This window comes from Mixophyes fleayi, chromosome 9 (genome assembly GCF_038048845.1).
Source record: "Mixophyes fleayi isolate aMixFle1 chromosome 9, aMixFle1.hap1, whole genome shotgun sequence".
NCBI classification, from domain to species: Eukaryota; Metazoa; Chordata; class Amphibia; order Anura; family Limnodynastidae; genus Mixophyes; species Mixophyes fleayi.
In genome coordinates, this window is record NC_134410.1 from 64,536,227 (window position 1) to 64,554,407 (window position 18,181).

Sequence of the window (18,181 nt, forward strand, 5' to 3'; positions counted from 1 at the left end):
CACAACTTATCCTGGTGTCCCCAATAGTCTATTGGAGGAATGGATTTTTAACTAAATGATAAATTTGTCTTAATTGCAGGTACTGGTGGAACTGTTGCTTTGAGAGTTCAGACAGGTTATCTAAATCAGAGACTTGAGGAAACACACTTGACCTCAGGAGGTTCTTTATAAACAGTATACCTGCACTAGACCAAGTTTTAGCCATATGGGATGAGAGGCTTGGAGGGAAGGCCAGGTTGACCAACAATGGAATTACTGGGAAAGAGAATGGGGACAGGTTACACATCCTATTACAGAAGGACTAGATAGCCGGGAATAGCCAGATGACTGGATGTAAGCGAACTGAGGGAGCTCTCAAAGTCGTTGGCCAGCCAGAGCGAAGCACTGGTATAAAATCAAGCCCAAAGCTGCTGCCTCTATAGCTACCCAAATGCTGGTGCCCAGGGGCAGATCCCGATTGGACGCACTGCCCCAGGTAGATTGAGGTTTTACATCTCCCGTCCAAACTACTTCAAAGATTTGTGACCCCCCCCCCAAGTTCTGGTTTACCTTTCAAGCTGAACACAGCTCCAAGGGAATAGAATTCCAAAACTCTGAACAGCAGCCAGTACTGCCCTTTGACATTGACTGTGGTGCTTTGTTCGCCTTGGCGTTCCAGGGTACAGTGCACTGGCTAGATTCATTAAAATCCTTCCAGCGCTACTGCTCCACAATTCTCACATTGGGAGTCAGCAAGCAGCAGCCCGAATAGTGTGTGTCCCCTTCTCTACACAGGCTTCTACAGGATTGAGGAAAACCCTGCAGAGTTACTACGAGGACTCTCATCTTTGCATTCTCTAGCTCCCAGAGCTCAGGAGGACATCGCCAGAACCCACTGATCCAGTTGATGACAAAGGATTTTTTGTGGAAGAGATTTTATCCTATTATATATACACATTTCTAGTTTTAGCAATAAAATAGGGCATGCATGTTTATAGTATATACAAGGCGCACTGGGTTTGGGGGCAAGGAGATCCCAGCCTCACCAATGTTAATATAAATCAACATCATTTGAGGTCTATGGTATTTATACAATTTAAGACCAACCTTCAAGATTATCTTTTTAACTTGTAATTCCTTTCAAACCAGTAATTTAAATGAGCTGGTTCTTCATATGTAGATTTTATATGCTATGTACACGTTCTACAGTGACAATGACAATTGTTATACTGTATATGTTTAATGAGAACAGCTAAAAGAGTTTAGCACTACTGACTAATTAAATTAAAATAATAAATAAATGAAAATTAAACTAAGTGTCCCAAAATACACAACAATAAAAAAATTGAACACAACCTACAAATCTAACACTTGTTTCAATAAGTGTCACCCACTCCCAGTGCATTAACAGGCTGCATTCTTAGGAATATGGTTCAGTCAATACATTGCTCTACCTTGCATAGGCAACAGATGCACATTAACAGACAGCTGTGCCAGATGCTTTATGATTTTAGTACGCTTCCATCTCCGTTAGCCCACCTGTCATATGTCTCGACACCATTTCTGTTCCAGGTCATTCCTTGTTAATTCACCCAGCCATGATACCCACCGACTCAGGTTTTCATGAAACTTGGTACACTTGATACTACCACATATCTAGTAACCCATGTACAATTTATCTTCACTGGGCTTCATAAGTTCTAAGATATAGGGGGCCAAAGTTATGTAAAATTGCTCAGAAATGCCACTCCTGATTCTCCGTTTTCAGTGTGATATGTTCCAAAGAAATCCACATCTCAGTGCCTAATTCACAAATCACTTTGAAAGTTTTATGCTTTGTCAATCATAATATGGGGATTCCTAGAAAAACGTTTTATTAATCCTGCCTGAGAGTCATTAAAAATTCATTTAGTTCAACAATCAAGAATTTTCTTAGACGAAAATATTTGTGTTCAATAAGCATTATCAACCTGAGGCAAAGGAGTTAACTTGTTCCTTTTTTTTTTTTTTTTTAACAAAAAAAAATATAAAAAAAAATAAAAATTGATCCTTCAAGCATACTTTAAAAGACTATAAAAGAGAAATAATTTTAATAAAACATTAAAAAAAAAACCAAAAATAAAACAAAAACAAAAACAAACAAAAAACACAACACATTTTCTCTTTTTCACTAATTAGTCATAAACTTGCCTTTACAAGCCAAACTTTACAAGTAAATTTCAGCTGTTAACTGGCCGATTTGCGGCGAGTTGAAAAAACCGGACCATAATACATTTACCCCCTGGTGTTTCCCTTTTGGAATTTTAAACACCACCATTACATTCCTCATAAAAATGACTCCTATAAGACCCACTTGCCCCTCTTAGTTTGGTATACCCTAGCATTAAAATAGGCTTCTCGAAATTCTGGATGCTGCGTCCAAAATGGTGCGTGTTGGCAGTGTCCTCTGGAACACATTTTGTATGCGTTTGTACATTTTATCAGAATGTAAGTCTTCTGCTTTATGTCTGTCATATAGAAGAGACCTATTGAAAGGAGATTTTCTATCGCACAGATTACGGGAACTCTCTATATCCTATAAAGTTTACTTGAGATTCCCCTTTAAATGTACATATACATTCAAAGGGGAAAGAATTAGAGGTTATTTTCTTTATTCAAAAAGTGGTGCACTAAGTTCCCTGTTGGTGAAAAAAGTGGTGCACTAAGGGATCTTAGTGCACCACTTTTTGAATAAAAAAAATAACCTCTAATTCTTTCCCCTTTGAATGTATATAGAAGAGACCTACCAGGATCTAATTACTTATTAGTCTGTTTAAAATATAACAGATACTGCATGCTACGACAGTGCTCTGTGTTCACCAAGTGAAAAATTAAAAAGCATTCTACTTGAGAAATTTGAAGACTGTGACCCTGAAGATGAAGTTTCTTACAGAGATGGTGAGATGCATTGCAACATTTGATGAATATTTAGAAATTTATATAGATTAAAGAGAAAAACTTGTCCCTCATTAATTTATTGTGATGGCACAATCAAAGTTTGAAGATACATATTACATGGGTTGGTAGATATGTGGTAGTATCAGATATACCAAGTTTCATGAAAATCTGAGTCAGTGGGTTGTCCAGGCTGGGTGAACTGACATGGAATGACCCTTCCACAAACTCTCGCAAGTAAAGCTGGTGCCACACCTGGATTTTGGAATCATGTTTTAGGTGTCAAAAAAAAAAAAAGCAGCAGATATTTCAAATCACTAAAGTCTATTAGATTTGTTCTTTGCTGGGATAAGCCATATCCAAAGCTGCTAACACAGGAAAGCTCCATGCAGCATTTACATGCAGATTAAACAAAAAAAAAAAAACACTGGCTGGAATCTAGTCTCAGTGGTGAAAACATTGTAAAAACCTAGTGCGTTTTCCATAGCCGATACAGACAGCTTCAGAAGTGCTCCTAAAAAAAAATCTACTGTTTATAAAATGTAGGTGTGATACCAGCCTACATCATCATTATTCTCTCACCTGCTGAGGCTCCTCCTTGATGACCCCAGTTTTTCCTAGTAATATTCTACTTTTCTTTAAAGAGGACTCCTTTTTGCTTTCCTTAGAAGGAGAATTGGATGTTGTCTCTTCCTTTTCATCTGGGATTTCTGTTGATGAAGAGAACATGCAACACAATGAAATATACATGTTCAGAGATCACAGACCACTTTCTTATTTCAGGTTAACCACTTGATAAAAGGTGGTTAGTTGTTTTTATAAAGCACTCTATGTAAGTAAAATAATATTTTAGTATGTAAAATTTTACCAACCTAAGATAATGTTTTCATCATTGGGGTCTAACATTAACACAGGAGGATCAAGTATCTTGTCCATTGCTTGATCATCCCAGATAATATTATCTTCCCATCGTCCATATACCAGTTCTTCATTGTCAATAGGAAAAATGGAAAACCATGGGCGGTCATCCTCCACAGATGCTGCAAAATGAAGGGAAAAGTAGTAGTGGCATCAGCACCTTCAATATTCATAATATTACATAAAAATTAGATATGAAACCATCATTAGTGATGCAGGAAGTGACAAATGTATCGACCTAAAAAGGTCAAAAGTCTCTCTAATTTTGCTTAGGAACTCCATTTCATAGAATAATGGATCTATTTGTCATGATTATTATGCTCAAGCTTTGACCGGCATTTACCTTGTTGTTCAGGAGGGTGTTTTTCTTTCCCTTTGGAAGAGATCAGTGAACCTGGCATGCTTGGCTTTTGTACAAGAGGTGTTGGCAGATTCAACAGTGATCCACTTCGATTTAGTCCTGCATGAAAGTCTCTTTGAATCAGTGAATAATCATAAAATATATCAGACTCTATTATAATAGAATAACTGCTAAGGACAGTGGCATACCTTGCTGAGCATTGTAGGCTGTGGCATTCCTGGTCATACTGGAGGGAAGCCAGCCAGCTAAACTAGCTCTCTGCGTTTTGGTTACTTTGTGCTTCACGTCCTCGCCATTCCAGATCACATCATCCTCCCACTGAAGTTGTGTCACCATCAGGAAGTGTTCATCTTGAAACATACTCTCACTTGATTCCTCTGCAGCCTCAATTTTCTAAATAAATGTTAGAAACTGTATTTATAAAATGGGGTTTGTTGCTCCTATTGTCAAATCTCTTTCTCTGAAGCTGCAGGGGCACAGAAAATGGTGCTTAGGATGCAAGTTACTTGAAAAAATAAACAAGAATAGACTCTTCCTCCTCATACTACAAGTAGTCCAGCAGGAGGGGGGGGGAAGCAGAATTAAAAGAAGACATGCATTACTGGGTAGATTGGTCTGAAAAGGATTTAACAAAACTATATTACTTCTAACTTCACCAGTATTATATCCCATTACACACCCTGGGTATAGAAAGGTTTGTGGGATTAGAAACTCACACTCTTAAAGCAGAGAGAGGCATCACATTATACACTACATGGCCAAAAGAATGTATACTCCAGGTCACATCCATATTTGCTTGTTGAGCTTAAGATTTCTCTTCACTGCAATTAATGGGCCTAGACTAAACCATGAAAAACATCCCCAAACAATTATTCTTTCTCCAAACTTTACAGATTCCAGTAGCATTTGGGTAGGAAGCATTCTCCTGTTTTCCGCCAAACCCAAATTAGTGGTCCTTCAAAATGAATGCAGGCCGTCCTTGCTATCCAAGGATGCAGGAAATTCCCCATTCCTCATGTGGCTCAAAAAAAATCACTGAACGAGAAGAGTACATTTTGGACCAAGAAGATATTAGTAAAAACTCAGAGCCTAAAAGATAAAGAAATAGTTTGGGGGTAGACCTTAAAAGGGCATCAGATATCCCAAATTGATGATGTTGAGCATTCAGTCATATATTTGAGATGAGAAGTTAGCAAATCGGAGGATTCAAGCCTCTATACAGCTGTTGAAAAACACCCGCTGCCAAGCTCCAGGAGACAGCTGAGGATGACCCTCGAAGGGTAATTACATTTATTATTTTTATTTAAATAATTAAGAACAATGACCCTGTGTCCACCACCTCCTATGTAAGGCAATGGACAAAGAAGTGAGGTGAGGCTTGGGAATGCTGAGTTATAGGGAGGCGTAAATTATTTTACTTCCAGTCCCCTTATTGTAGAAGGAGAAATATGAATAGAGCAATACTTTGACTAGGTACAAGTATTAAACAAATAAAAATCACATACCTTTTCTTTAATTTCATCATCATCATCATCATCGTTTTTTTCTTTCAGCTTAAAACCATAGTCAAACCCACTGCCATCTTCTGGTACACCGAGCATATCATACCACAACTGAGCAGGCCCATAACGCCATTCTGCTACTCTGGGTTTCGTATCTGCCACTTTATCTGTATCACCTGTGGACTGGGAGAACTTGGATTCCACTGGAGCCATCATGGTGATCTGCACAAAATAGAACGCTTATGAATCTTAACAAAAAAAAAAAAAAGTGTTACCAACACTAGGTTATTTTTTACATGATTATTATCACATAACGAAGTAGAATGTGGGGGGGCCAAAAAAAAAAAAAAATGTAAAAAGAGGTACCTTCCTAAATATACAGAAAACAGATCTTAGAAAAAGTAGGCATTATATAGGCAAATAGAACATGTTGCAATACTAAACTCTTACCTCATCATCAGAGAGGCACTGTTCGGGTGGTGGTGCTGGAGCATATTCATACTCCCAACAAGATTTCTTCTCTATTACTGCCTCTGCTTCATCACCTGCTTTTGTCTGTACTTCCTGAGTCAACTCCCGATGTTTCTTTCTGCGCTTTCTGCGAGCACTGCGCCAAACTGATAGAACATTCTTACCAGGTCCAAAAAGACGAAGGAAACGCAAGACCTGGAGAGGCACATTGATAGTTGTTAAATACTAAATTATTTTATTCATATATGCACATTAGAATGTCTAGAGATATACAAACTGCTGTATGGAATGTACGTTCCAGTCATAGACCTATTTGTCCGTGGATTAAGGGGTTTAATAAATGGGATTTGCATCTGTGTTCTGTAGTATTTTTCTCTTTAAAGTGAAATGAATATTAGACTAAAAATGCATGTGTTTATTGATGAAGTCTCTAAATGAATGAAATGCTAAAACTAACTTTGTATAGGCAGGAGCCTATTCCCCAGTGACCTTTGCTCCTAGTCACTTTAAATAAACTGAGGAAACCACAGGAGAGTAGGGGCATAGTAGGGGAGGAGAGTAAAAGATAAAGCAAGTTAATAAAGTGACAAAGACTCCTGGACCCACTACTATACCCCAATGTCTCGCAGTGTCCCCCAATGTCAGGAAAGAGAAATATATTTTTTGTGACTGTGGGAGTCGGGGGATGAGATTCTAGGCGCATGCAGGCTGCACTTGATTAGGAGCACCAGATTTAAGTCTATTCTGTATTCTAGTATTAAGGGAATTAAATTAGTGTTTTATTTTTTTTAAAAAATTATGAATGGGAGGATAAATTACATGGAGAGACCACATGCATTAAGATGTTAGAATGGTTTGTTGTCCAGACATTTCTGCAAGGCATGAAGATTGCTTGCCCTGCAGATTCACGCAACAGGCAGGCTGGCTGTTATTTTGCACCCTGATGTAATCATTGCGGAACTCATTAGAATTTAATAGCTGGCTAATGCTGCTCTCCATTCACATTTTCACTGTTTGGTTCTGGATCTCTTAATGGAAACAATGAGCAGCCTAAACAAGAATGTTGTAAAGCTTGCACTGTTTACTTGAGAACGATTCCAGTAGACACTTTCTCTACACTGCAATTGTTTATGTGAATTCTATGTCAACATGCATTACAAGACGTTTCTTAGGTTTGGGTATTTATTAGTTTAGTATTTGTTTTGTGTATGGGTTGCCTTGTATTGTGGGTCTTCAAGCAGCCAGTCTGTTGTTAAGCATAAAAATAAAATAAAAAATATACAAGATTTAAAAGAAAGAAAAATGTCATTTAACAGCAATATGCTATTTTCTTAATTTCAACAAACAAAAACCAAACAAAAAACTATTTACAGCATAGTGGTGTAGTTTCTCCACACACAGAAAATAAGAGATCCTGAGAATTAACATGTGTGGACAGGTTTATGAGAACTTACTTTGCAGGAGACTACCAAGAAGAGCTGTAACAATGCAAGCATACGGCGGCGTTGCAGCTGTTGTGGAACCAGAAGACCCAGCATTCTGAGACTTCTAGTTCCACAATAGCAAGTGACACCCAGATTGCTAACTGTTCTGTATTATGCTCACACCACACCTTGCCCCATTCACTTTTTTTTTCCCTCTGGTTTGCACCATGCACAGTGTTGGCCATGTCGAATAAAGGCCAATACATTTTTTAATAATCAATTCAGGAGGGTATTTATTTTCTTTAATCAAAATGTATGTATTCATTACCCAGAACCCCAGAACCCCACAGCTCGGGTAATGTCTGGAGTTCTAGTGCAAGATAAGTACACACTGCTGGGTTGCCTGTTTTACTGATAATCAGTCTGGATTGGTTACAGAATTTATATTAAAACAAACAAACAAACAAACAAGAGCACTTTAAATAAATGTAAATAATTTAGGCCTTAAAAGTATCCATGTAAAATCTTCACAGTGTCAACAGGATTAACTACAGGCATCAGGAACGGACTGTCAACAACTGTTTTGGACCATGGCGGTCCTTTGTTAAGGGATTAAGTTAAAACTAACACTATGCATCAAATTGGGAAAGGGCGACAATGTTGCCCACCTCATGACATCTCCAAACATTACCTCACTTCAAATCACCAAAATATTAACATTACAGTTTATACACTTTAAAATTCCCAAAAAATAAAACCATTATAAAACTTAGCTGGTATCTAGCCAACCTATAAAAATGTTACTTTAGCTGTGGTTTACAACCTAACCTTGGACACATTTTAGCATTATTAGCTGCGAGGTGAATGTACATGATTTTAACTGCAGTGCATGTAGATGTAGGTACTTGCAAAAAAAAAGATAAAGGCCATTCACATTGGATTGTGAGCTTAAAATGTGAACCAATTTTTCATTTTTATTGTTCTAAATACATACATATGAAGGCTGGCAAGGACAAGCACAGATAGCAAGTGTTATGTTTTTTGCAGCCATATAAATCATTTATATTGCCCTGACCAGTGTCATTTGTTTACTATTAGGAGTTTCAGGAGGCGTTTAAAAAGTTTATGTTTTTAAATATTTTTGTTGATATTCCATTTATTGCATCTGGACCAATCTTTCAACAGATTAACCTACATAAAAGTTTACAGACACATCAAAGCATATTCTAGTGTTTGACAGTTTATAAAATCATTAATCCAATAGTCCTTATCTAGTTTAGTACATAACATTTGCTTTATAAACAAGTAACAAAGATTATTAATTATTATTCCATCTAAACAAGATTTGCTCGTTAATTAGTGATCAAAAACAAACATAGAATTGACATTATAATTGCTAGGATCTTGTTCTAAATGTAACCACTGGAGGTTTTTTACTTTTATCCCCAATTAAATAGTTACCTTGGCTAATATGCCAATGTCATTTAAAAGTACTTTTTAACCATACAGATTGGGGGCTAAGGTCAAGAGTGAATGTAAATAGTTTAAAAGTCACGTTTCTTAATTATTAGCAAGTGATTCCCTTATTTGTCTTCTTATTCACTCACCATAACATTTCCATACCAAGCTAGAGACACAATCATTCACTTCTTTATTACATTAAATCAACAAATTAAATGGTATAGCTTTTTGAAAAATGAATATCAACAGTGTTTAAGATAATGGTTGCTTGCCTCTTAATTCTCCATCTTAATCCTGAGAGGAATCAACTAATTTAATTTCTAAAAATGCTGTCTGTCCAAAAATAGATGTAAAGCACAAGTTAATGTAATTGAAGGGAAGATATGTCTTTTTGCAAATTGCAAATATTTGAAACAGGGTTGATACACCAGAATCTGTGTACACTAGACTCATTGAAAAACGCTTTAAATAAAGACCGGCTTAAGACAATTCATGTAGACCCCAAAAAAACAGATGTTCAATACTGAAGGAATAGTAGTGTACCGCGAGCAAAGAATAAAGTGACCAATGAATTTTAATTTTAAAAAGACAGAAAATATGGAGGGGGGAGCGGGCAGACAGAAAGGTGGAGGGGGAAAAAAAATTACCTCTTGATTAAATTTAAAGCCCAAGAACACCTTTAGGAGGAGATGAAGATAACACAAACAGCTCCAACACCCACCTGGTGGAGCAGATGGTGAGGAGAAAGGCCATCTTTAAGGAAACATCAGGAATAAATCGGACAATGGTTCAAAGAGGTCTGCATTGAAATACGGGACAGTGAAAGGAAGATCCACTGCAACATTGTTTGACATTGAGGACGGTCAATGTGAGACAGACCATCTCTGAAGCTCTTCACTTTGGGGGTGAACACCTCCCAGTCCAGGATTAAGATAGATTGATATCATAGAGCCGATAAGTTTTTAAACCCGATAAATCATAGGGAAGGGAGACTCAAACAGTGACACTGTCTGAGGTTGAACCCCCTATATTTACTCTTGAGGTATAACATTTTTATGCCAAACTGAAGTCCCAGGAATAGCATATTTGTAGTCTGACTAATCATAGGGGTCCCACCTCAAGGAGAAACTGAAGAATCTAATGCTTCTCCTATACGAGCACATAGCCATAGGGTGACATTGCTTGAATGAACGAGCATAAGAACTACATTTAGAAATTCTCCTGCTTGAGGAAGACACTGAGGGCCTTGTAGGTTAGAACTGGCAGAAACTCTGGAATGGACTGCCAGAACCCAGAGATCCACTTGGCAGCCTCCCCAAATTATTTAAAGTCATGTAGCCGCCTTTCCACCCGTCTTGGAGAGGACAGCATAAACATGAGAATGTGTACATCTGGCTTAGAGTCTGCTCATTAAAAAGGTTTATTCTTTTCTTTCGTATGTGACTATCTGAAAAGGACTTTGTCCAAAAAACTATTTCAGAAGATAGCTCAGTTACAAATAAAAAAAAATAAAAAATCAAAAAACTTATAGGTGGGAAGAGGACAAACTCTGGGGAAAAAGGGCTCTTTTCCTGCAGTAGCATGTGAAATTTTCTCAAACTGGAGGAGGCAATCAAGATATTTCCTTGAAAAAAAGGTAGCAATATCAAAGATTTCTGGGAATAGGGATTATCTGCCCTAGGTTTCAATCAGAACACTGTAGTCTTGCTGTGCAGACACCGATATTGCATGGCCTGGGGTCAGCTATCTCCCAGTGGGCTGAAGCATTTAGATCAAGTGGGGAAAAAAAAAAAAGGCCAGAGAGGAGTTCCTAAGCATGCTTTTCAATGGCTTTTACTAACAAGTGGTCAGCGGCATTTTGGATGAAGCCATTATATTTGCATGAAGTATATATGTACTCTTTTTAATCTTATTTTGATCATTTTATTTGATGTGGTATTTTTACTGCAGTTATACTTGTATGCCGAAGACAGATGTGAGCAGCAGTTGAGTTAATTCTAAGAACAGATGTTTCTCATTGACTGTTGTTGGACAAAGACATTCCTCACTTCTTAAAGCTCCCAAACACTTGGGACCTCAATGGACTATGGAACACCTACATACTATCTCAACCTATTGTAATATGGCATTTGAATTTTAATGCAACCTATTTTTTTTAAAGCTGAACAAAAATTGAGAGGCTGGAACAGGTATGGAAAACTAAGTGTCCACAACACAGTATTTATGAGTGCCACCATTGAAAAGTAAAAAGTATTCCCTGGATCTTCTAAAGCAGTTGAGAATTCATTAGGCTGATCTTCCTCACTCCCAACCATCCATTTATCTGAAGAAAAGTTAGACAATTTGACTTAATCCTGGTTTAGGGCTACAAATGCAATAGACCTAAATAACTTGTTTTGCTCTATAACAAAAGATGTTTTGATTCTAAGAATAAGGATATAATTGTAACAATTTAGATACAGTCTTCAGAAAAGGGTATAAAAATAATAATGAAACGAGTAAGTTTAAAAGAAAATCTTAATTTAACCATACAAATATAACGGGCCATTTTCTTAAGAGTGTTTGCATATGTCGAAGTCAGCAAATTGGATAAAGTCATTTCAATTGATATCGAGCAAACTTGATCGTCTTTGTCTGAAATTATCCGTAGAGCACGCTACGGCGTGGAAGGGCGTATCCAGCCTCAACACGTGGCAATAACAGTTTTTACACTTTAGTATACATTCGCACCAACACACACATTTGTAAATAGTACACATTAATCGTAGTTGCAACACATAGTTATTTATGTCGAAATATAGTAGTGTTTATGTGTAATATTATAAGTTACATGCATATTAGTGATACATATGGTTCAGGTTAAAAGAAATGGGTCATGTCTAATATCATATTAATCCTCTCTACATCAGCAGCTGTTCGGTGCATTCGGCGAAGAGATCGCACATTGCATACTCTAGTTATTGATGTTAGGGAATAAACCTTTAATATGATATTAACTGTCAAATGCTAATGGACTGATTGTAATTGGAGTTTGGCGGGAAGAACAGAGCAGTTTGGCGGGAAGAACAGAGCAGTTTGGCGGGAAGAACAGAGCTCATCCCCTGGAGAGACCCCCACCTTTGGATTCCTTAGATTGAATCAGCCTATGATTGGACCCTCCTGATGCCTGGACCAATAGAAGCAAGCCATACCATCTGCATTGTTTCACTGTATCTCCGTTTGCATATAAGCAGTAGCTCTCATGTAGTGTTCAGTCACCTTGACCACAGACCTGAATGACTTCACTGGATCCAGAGCACCTGCGAGGGGTAACGGCTGTACTTATTATTATTTCGCTTGATTTATTCTGCTACTTTTTGAGAATAAATATTTGTGCGTTGGAAACACAAATCGAGATTCGACAATCGTTATTGGATAGCGACAAAACGCTCATAACATATATTAGTCAGAGATGACTTTAAAAGTCTCCAAAGAAAGAAACAAGAAACAGCATAATCTAAATTTAAAATAACAGTGGTGAAAACCATACAAAAGAACAACAGGATTGTTGTCAATTCAGCTGACAAGGGGTGGGGTTATAACTATGGATAACAAAAAATATGAAAAATAAATTTATAGGCAGTTACGAGAGGTCAAAAGTTGATCCTCTATAGAAAATTCAGAACTTGGCATGAAAAAGATAAAAGGGGTTTTTCAACAATGAAATAGCACAATATTTGAATATATTAATCCATACTACTACGGCAATATACATGCTGCTCAAAGTTCATAAAAACAACAAAGATCCCCCAGGGAGACCTATTGTAGCTGGCATAAATTCACTAACAGCCAACTTATCTGAACGCATAGATTTAATCTACAACCGATAGTCGCTAGGAATCAATTATACTTTATGGCTACTGGCAATATAATAAATTAATTGGCACATATCCAATGGAAGATAACGGATATCTTACTAAAATTGGTGTGTTCCTTGCCGTTATAGACTATAAACATGGTTTTCAAGCAATAGAGTACATTTTAAAACAAAAAAAAATAAAAATGTAAAAGTAAACTCGAAAAACCATTTTGCTGGAGAGCATACAGTTAATTTTAAGTAACAGCTATTTTTATTTTAACAAGGGATATTATTTGCAAGATGTTGGCGATGGATCCTCCAAGTTTTGCAAACTTATTTATGGCCTTCTGGGAGAACTTTACTGTACAGGCAGGAAGGCCTAGTGTCCTGGCATATTTTTATAGACTATATTCTTTTTATTTCTAAGGGAGATAGGAATTTGTTGAATCACTTTTCCTTATATGTATACAGCAATGATAAAAACACTGAATTGTCTTATGAAGTCAGTAAGACTTCTGTAAATTTATTTGCCCCTATTTTTTTTTTACATAAAATAAGGACAGATATGTACTAAAAGATTTAAAAAACAAACAAATAAACCCCTGCAAAAACCCAATGGATTATAATTCCTATATCCAAGCTTCTAGTGAACACTTAGAAAAGATGGCTAGACAATATTCCATTATGGCAGTTTAAATTGCATAAAAAGAAACTGAAAATATAGTTTTAGAAACGCAACTTGACCAAAATGAAAAAACAATTTAGAATAAAGATGTATCCCAACAAAGCAATAAAGGGAAGGCAGATGTCTTTCTGGGTACTAGGCACTGATTCTCAAAAGCAATACCCCAACCTTGAATTTCAAAAAATACAAATTACAAATATGCAGAAGAATTTTAGGCATATTGTTCGATTTATCTTACATAGACTAGTCCTTTTCATTTGGTTACTGTTGTGTGTGCGATTAAAAGGTTTTCAGCCTTCAGATATTTCTTATATATTCCTGCAACCTTTACTAAATAAATAGTTCTCTCATTTCCTTCTGTTTTTTTTTTTTTGTTTTCTTGTTTTCTTTTTTAACCAAGGACTTTAAATCACTCAAGCAGAATTGTTTATTTTATTGCTCTTGTATAAGACATGAAAACGACCATTTTATCCAATGCACAGTAGATGTGGGTGTTACTCAAAATAGACAACTTTTCCAGGTAAATATATAGTGAAAAACACATAAAAAAGTCAAAGCTAAAGCAATGTATTTAGTAAAAGTTAAGGGATGGCACATACAAAACGATAAATTAAAGACATAAGTTTACAGGATTTCCAGAACATAAGGAAAGCAGTTGAAAAACACAGATGGTTTACACCCAACCACAACAATCTTGTTCTCAACAACAGCATGTCTTTATACCAACTACATGAGAGAATAATGGGTTGGTGGAACATACCTTGCCAGGCCTGAATTCTGGGAAAAGCTCAGTAACATTTGGAAGTGATTTGGTGGCATCTTTTTGCATTATTCCAGCAAGAGGTAACGTCAACTTTCGCTCCTTCCCCTCACTTTTTCCACGCTCTTGAGGGCCAATCTCAGATTCAGAATCTGAAGAACTGCTGAAGTCCACCTTTTCCACAGTAGCAGAGGATGGAGCGATAATGGAGGGGAGAATTATTCCATCTCCATCTTCAGAGGCTGTATAAAATAAGTAGAATTCTCTTTCAGGGCTTGTGTACAGAGTGTGCTTCTCAATGGTGAGCCTATTAGATTCTGTTGTGCCCCAGTGAGTGTCTACAAATTTAGGACGTAGAAGCTGATTGTCAGCTAATTTTATTAAATCAAAGTGTGTGACTTATAAATACTATATAATAAAAAATGCAAATAGATAAAATAAACCATGTCTACATATTTTACAAAACAATTATTTAAAAATAGTTACTAACGTTCCCTTATAAAATATATCCTGCATCGACAAAGCCTTCAATTGTAATAAATTGTAAAAATGTATGCCATGCCTTGGAACACTTAAGAAGAATAACATATACATATAAAGTGTGTTGATACCACAATAAATATTCTGAAACCGCCTCTAAATCTAGAAAGCATACTTTTTATTTTATAAACAGTAAACTGATTTCTAAAAATATGTTTTTTTCTTGTTTAACTTGCATGTTTTAGATATGCTCACATTAAAGCATGAAAAAAGGGAAATAGATTGCTGTGAAAGCTCTGGCTGATGGTAACTAATTCCTGCTTGCAATTGTGGAAACCTTTCCAGGCCTTTGCTTCTTTTTGTATAGGCCAAATTAAAGAATATAATAGAATACAAAATAAAGTCCTGTTTGTCCTGTAAAAAGAAAAAAATTCCCTCTTAAAAAAAAAAAAAAAAAAAAGGGGAGGACAAATAAGCAAAAAACAATTATTCTCGTTTAAGTCTGTATTTAAGTGGAAACATAATTATGCAAAAAGAGATGAAAATATTTTCTCTTTTATCCCCCCTACCACACATTTTGCAACTCACTTACCTGTTGTTACCAGGCCCCTTTCCTCCTCTTTTTTGCATGACACCGGAGGAGGAGGCGGTGGTGGCATTAGCTTGGAATCAATGTCTTCACAGTCCGCATCATAGTCATCATCATCATCTAATCAAAGAGTCAATGGTTGCATGAAAGCTTCATATGTGTAAAATAAATCTCTTTCTAAATCCACTAACATTTTATTATTTCTGTATTTATCAAATTGATCTTCCCAATTTACCTGCTCTTCGAGAAAGATGAAGATTCCCCATAGCCTGCCTATATCTGCGAGACTCATCTTCAGCCACTTCATTGATATCGGAGTAATCAATTGCATCATCGGTACTCTTAACCCAGCCTAAACAATACATAGAGACATACTGAAATAGAGAAATCCATGCAAAGGCATGAAAAGTGAAGACAAACTGTAAAAAAAAAGGGGCTGTAAACCAAACTGCTATATGCCTAGATATTTTCCAAAGAACAATACTTTTAGTGCACAATACTAGCGGTGATAATTTACAGGTACATTTGAAGTTTCAATAGACTGTCATTTACTTCAAAGCAACTATACTGAAATCACATTGACCTACAATATCAAAGCAATTATTAGGGGAGAGATGATGAAAAAAACTGCTGCTTGAAACACCAATTACTATCAAACTGTTCAGAAAATCAAAAAATAATATGCAATGATTTTAAGAGAGGGCCTAATATTCATCCTAACACAACTGCTAATGACCCCTCTACTTCTCAAAATAGCTAGGAGGTAGTCCAGAGCACTTCAGCTGATCTACAGTGATATGGGTACCCACAATACCTCAACATCCACTGGTTGGGTTCTCATGCAGCAAAATGGATGATTGTGCCTGAAAGTTCAGGCACAATCATTATTTATCAGTGTGCCAACATTTCTTTTCTTATAGGTTTTATATATTATTATTATCGTTTATTTATAAGGCGCAACAAGGTTTCCGTAGCGCCGTACACAGTACAAACAATGGACCGTACAGGGAATAACAGTACAAAACAATAAACGAGTAGTACCAAGACTTCAGAGGCTCCAGGCAAGGCAAATATATTGAAGTGGAGCAGAAGATAAGGTAGCGAGACAGGAGGGAGGAGAGCCCTGCTCATACGAGCTTACATCCTATAGGGAGGGTAGACAGACGGCAGGCACAAAGGGAGTCGGAGGAGGGGAGCAAGTGCTCCCCACTACTGAGGAGGAGCGAAGTGAAGAGAGTGAGGGTGGAGAGAGGGTTAGGTGGAAGGCTGGTAAGCTTTGAGGAAGAGATGAGTTTTGAGTGCCCGTTTGAAAGAGCACAGGTTAGGGGACAAACGGACGGAGCGTGGGAGGTCATTCCAGTGCAGGGGGGCAGCTCGGGAGAAGTCTTGAATTCTGGAATGGGATGAGGTGATCAGAGAGGAGGAGAGGCGACGGTCATTGGCCGATCGCAGGGACCGGGCGGGAGTGTGGATGGAGAGGAGATTGCAGATATAAGGGGCAGTGGAATGGGAGAGAGCCTTGTAGGTGAGGGTAAGAAGTTTGAAGAGGATTCTGTAAGGGAAGGGGATCCAGTGTAGGGCAAGGCAGAGAGGGGAGGCAGAAGAGGAGCGGCGAGAAAGGAAGATAAGCCTCGCAGCGGCATTAAATATAGAACGAAGGGGGGCAAGGCGAGAGCGGGGGAGGCCGGTGAGGAGAAGGTTACACTAGTCCAGACGGGAAATGATAAGCGCGTGGACAATAGTTTTGGTTGCTTCATGAGAAAGGAAGGGCCGAATGCGGGCGATGTTGCGAAGTTGGAAATTACAGGATTGGGCGAGGGATTGAATGTGGGGGGCAAAAGAGAGCGAGGAGTCGAGGGTGACTCCCAGGCAGCGGAGTTGGGGGACAGAAGAGATAGTGGAGTTGTTGACAGTGATGGAGAGATCCAGATGGAATGGGGACTTAGATGGAGGGAAAACAATGAGTTCGGTTTTAGCAATGTTAATTTTGAGAAAGCGTGAGGACATCCAATAATAAAATAAAGTACACTTTAAATCAAATTCCGGACTGAATGCTAGATACCAAGAAAATTTGTTTTCGTATGGAGATATCTTTTCCCGAGGGACAATATATATATATAGATTAAATAGAAATCTTGTCATTGAAAAAGGAAAAATGTCTGTATTAATATGACCATTTAAAATCAGAGACATTTCTCTTTCCTGCCTATGGGGGACACTATGAGACATTGGGTATAGTAGTGGGTCCAGGAGTCTCGTCACTGTATCAACTTGTTTGATCTTTACTCTCCTCCCCCTCTTCTGTAGTTTCCTCAGTTTTTTTTAAAGTGACTATGAGCAGAGGTCACTTCGATATAGGCTCCTGCCTATACTGAGTTAGATTTAGAAGATTCATGTATTTATTTTATTCTCCCAAGTAGGTGCAACGCGGGGCTCGAACTGAAGACCCAGGTAAGCGAGTAGGACTTTTGCTCTGCTCACTCCGGGTCTGGCATCAGGTAAGCAGAAGTTTTGCTCACTTACTTAGCACCTCTGCCGGCATTCCCCCAAGAGACGAGCAATACAGCGGCCAATTTGGGGGCACTGTGACCACTGGTCACAGACACTGGGCTTATTATACAAGCCCACATGCAGCGGGGCCCGCGGCCGCAGCTCTAATATCAGACAGGGGAGTGAAGCTGCAGCAGCCTATCCTCCCTGTCCGTGACTCAAGCCGGCAAGCCCCCGTCCGTTCCACGCTCGTCCCCTAGACGAGCAACAAGGGGGACTATATAGCAGG

At 37.9% G+C, this 18,181-nt stretch overlaps 1 protein-coding gene across 4 annotated transcripts in view; it reads right to left on the reverse strand.

Moving 5' to 3' along the window:
- The window catches only part of TAF1 (TATA-box binding protein associated factor 1), an 87,626-nt gene that overhangs the window by 54,956 nt on the left and 14,489 nt on the right, over nucleotides 1-18,181 (reverse strand). For 2 of the 4 annotated variants that reach the window (XM_075184450.1, XM_075184449.1), the window contains exons 3-11: nucleotides 15,638-15,754; nucleotides 15,406-15,522; nucleotides 14,334-14,575; nucleotides 6,145-6,360; nucleotides 5,698-5,916; nucleotides 4,381-4,585; nucleotides 4,175-4,291; nucleotides 3,786-3,953; nucleotides 3,496-3,623 (exon numbers count right to left, since the gene is read on the reverse strand). In XM_075184450.1, the coding sequence (XP_075040551.1) occupies nucleotides 3,496-3,623; nucleotides 3,786-3,953; nucleotides 4,175-4,291; nucleotides 4,381-4,585; nucleotides 5,698-5,916; nucleotides 6,145-6,360; nucleotides 14,334-14,575; nucleotides 15,406-15,522; nucleotides 15,638-15,754 (1,529 nt within the window). Of the gene's footprint in view, nucleotides 1-3,495; nucleotides 3,624-3,785; nucleotides 3,954-4,174; nucleotides 4,304-4,380; nucleotides 4,586-5,697; nucleotides 5,917-6,144; nucleotides 6,361-14,333; nucleotides 14,576-15,405; nucleotides 15,523-15,637; nucleotides 15,755-18,181 lie in introns of all 4 variants that reach the window. The other 2 variants (XM_075184448.1, XM_075184446.1) reach the window with 1 other exon arrangement.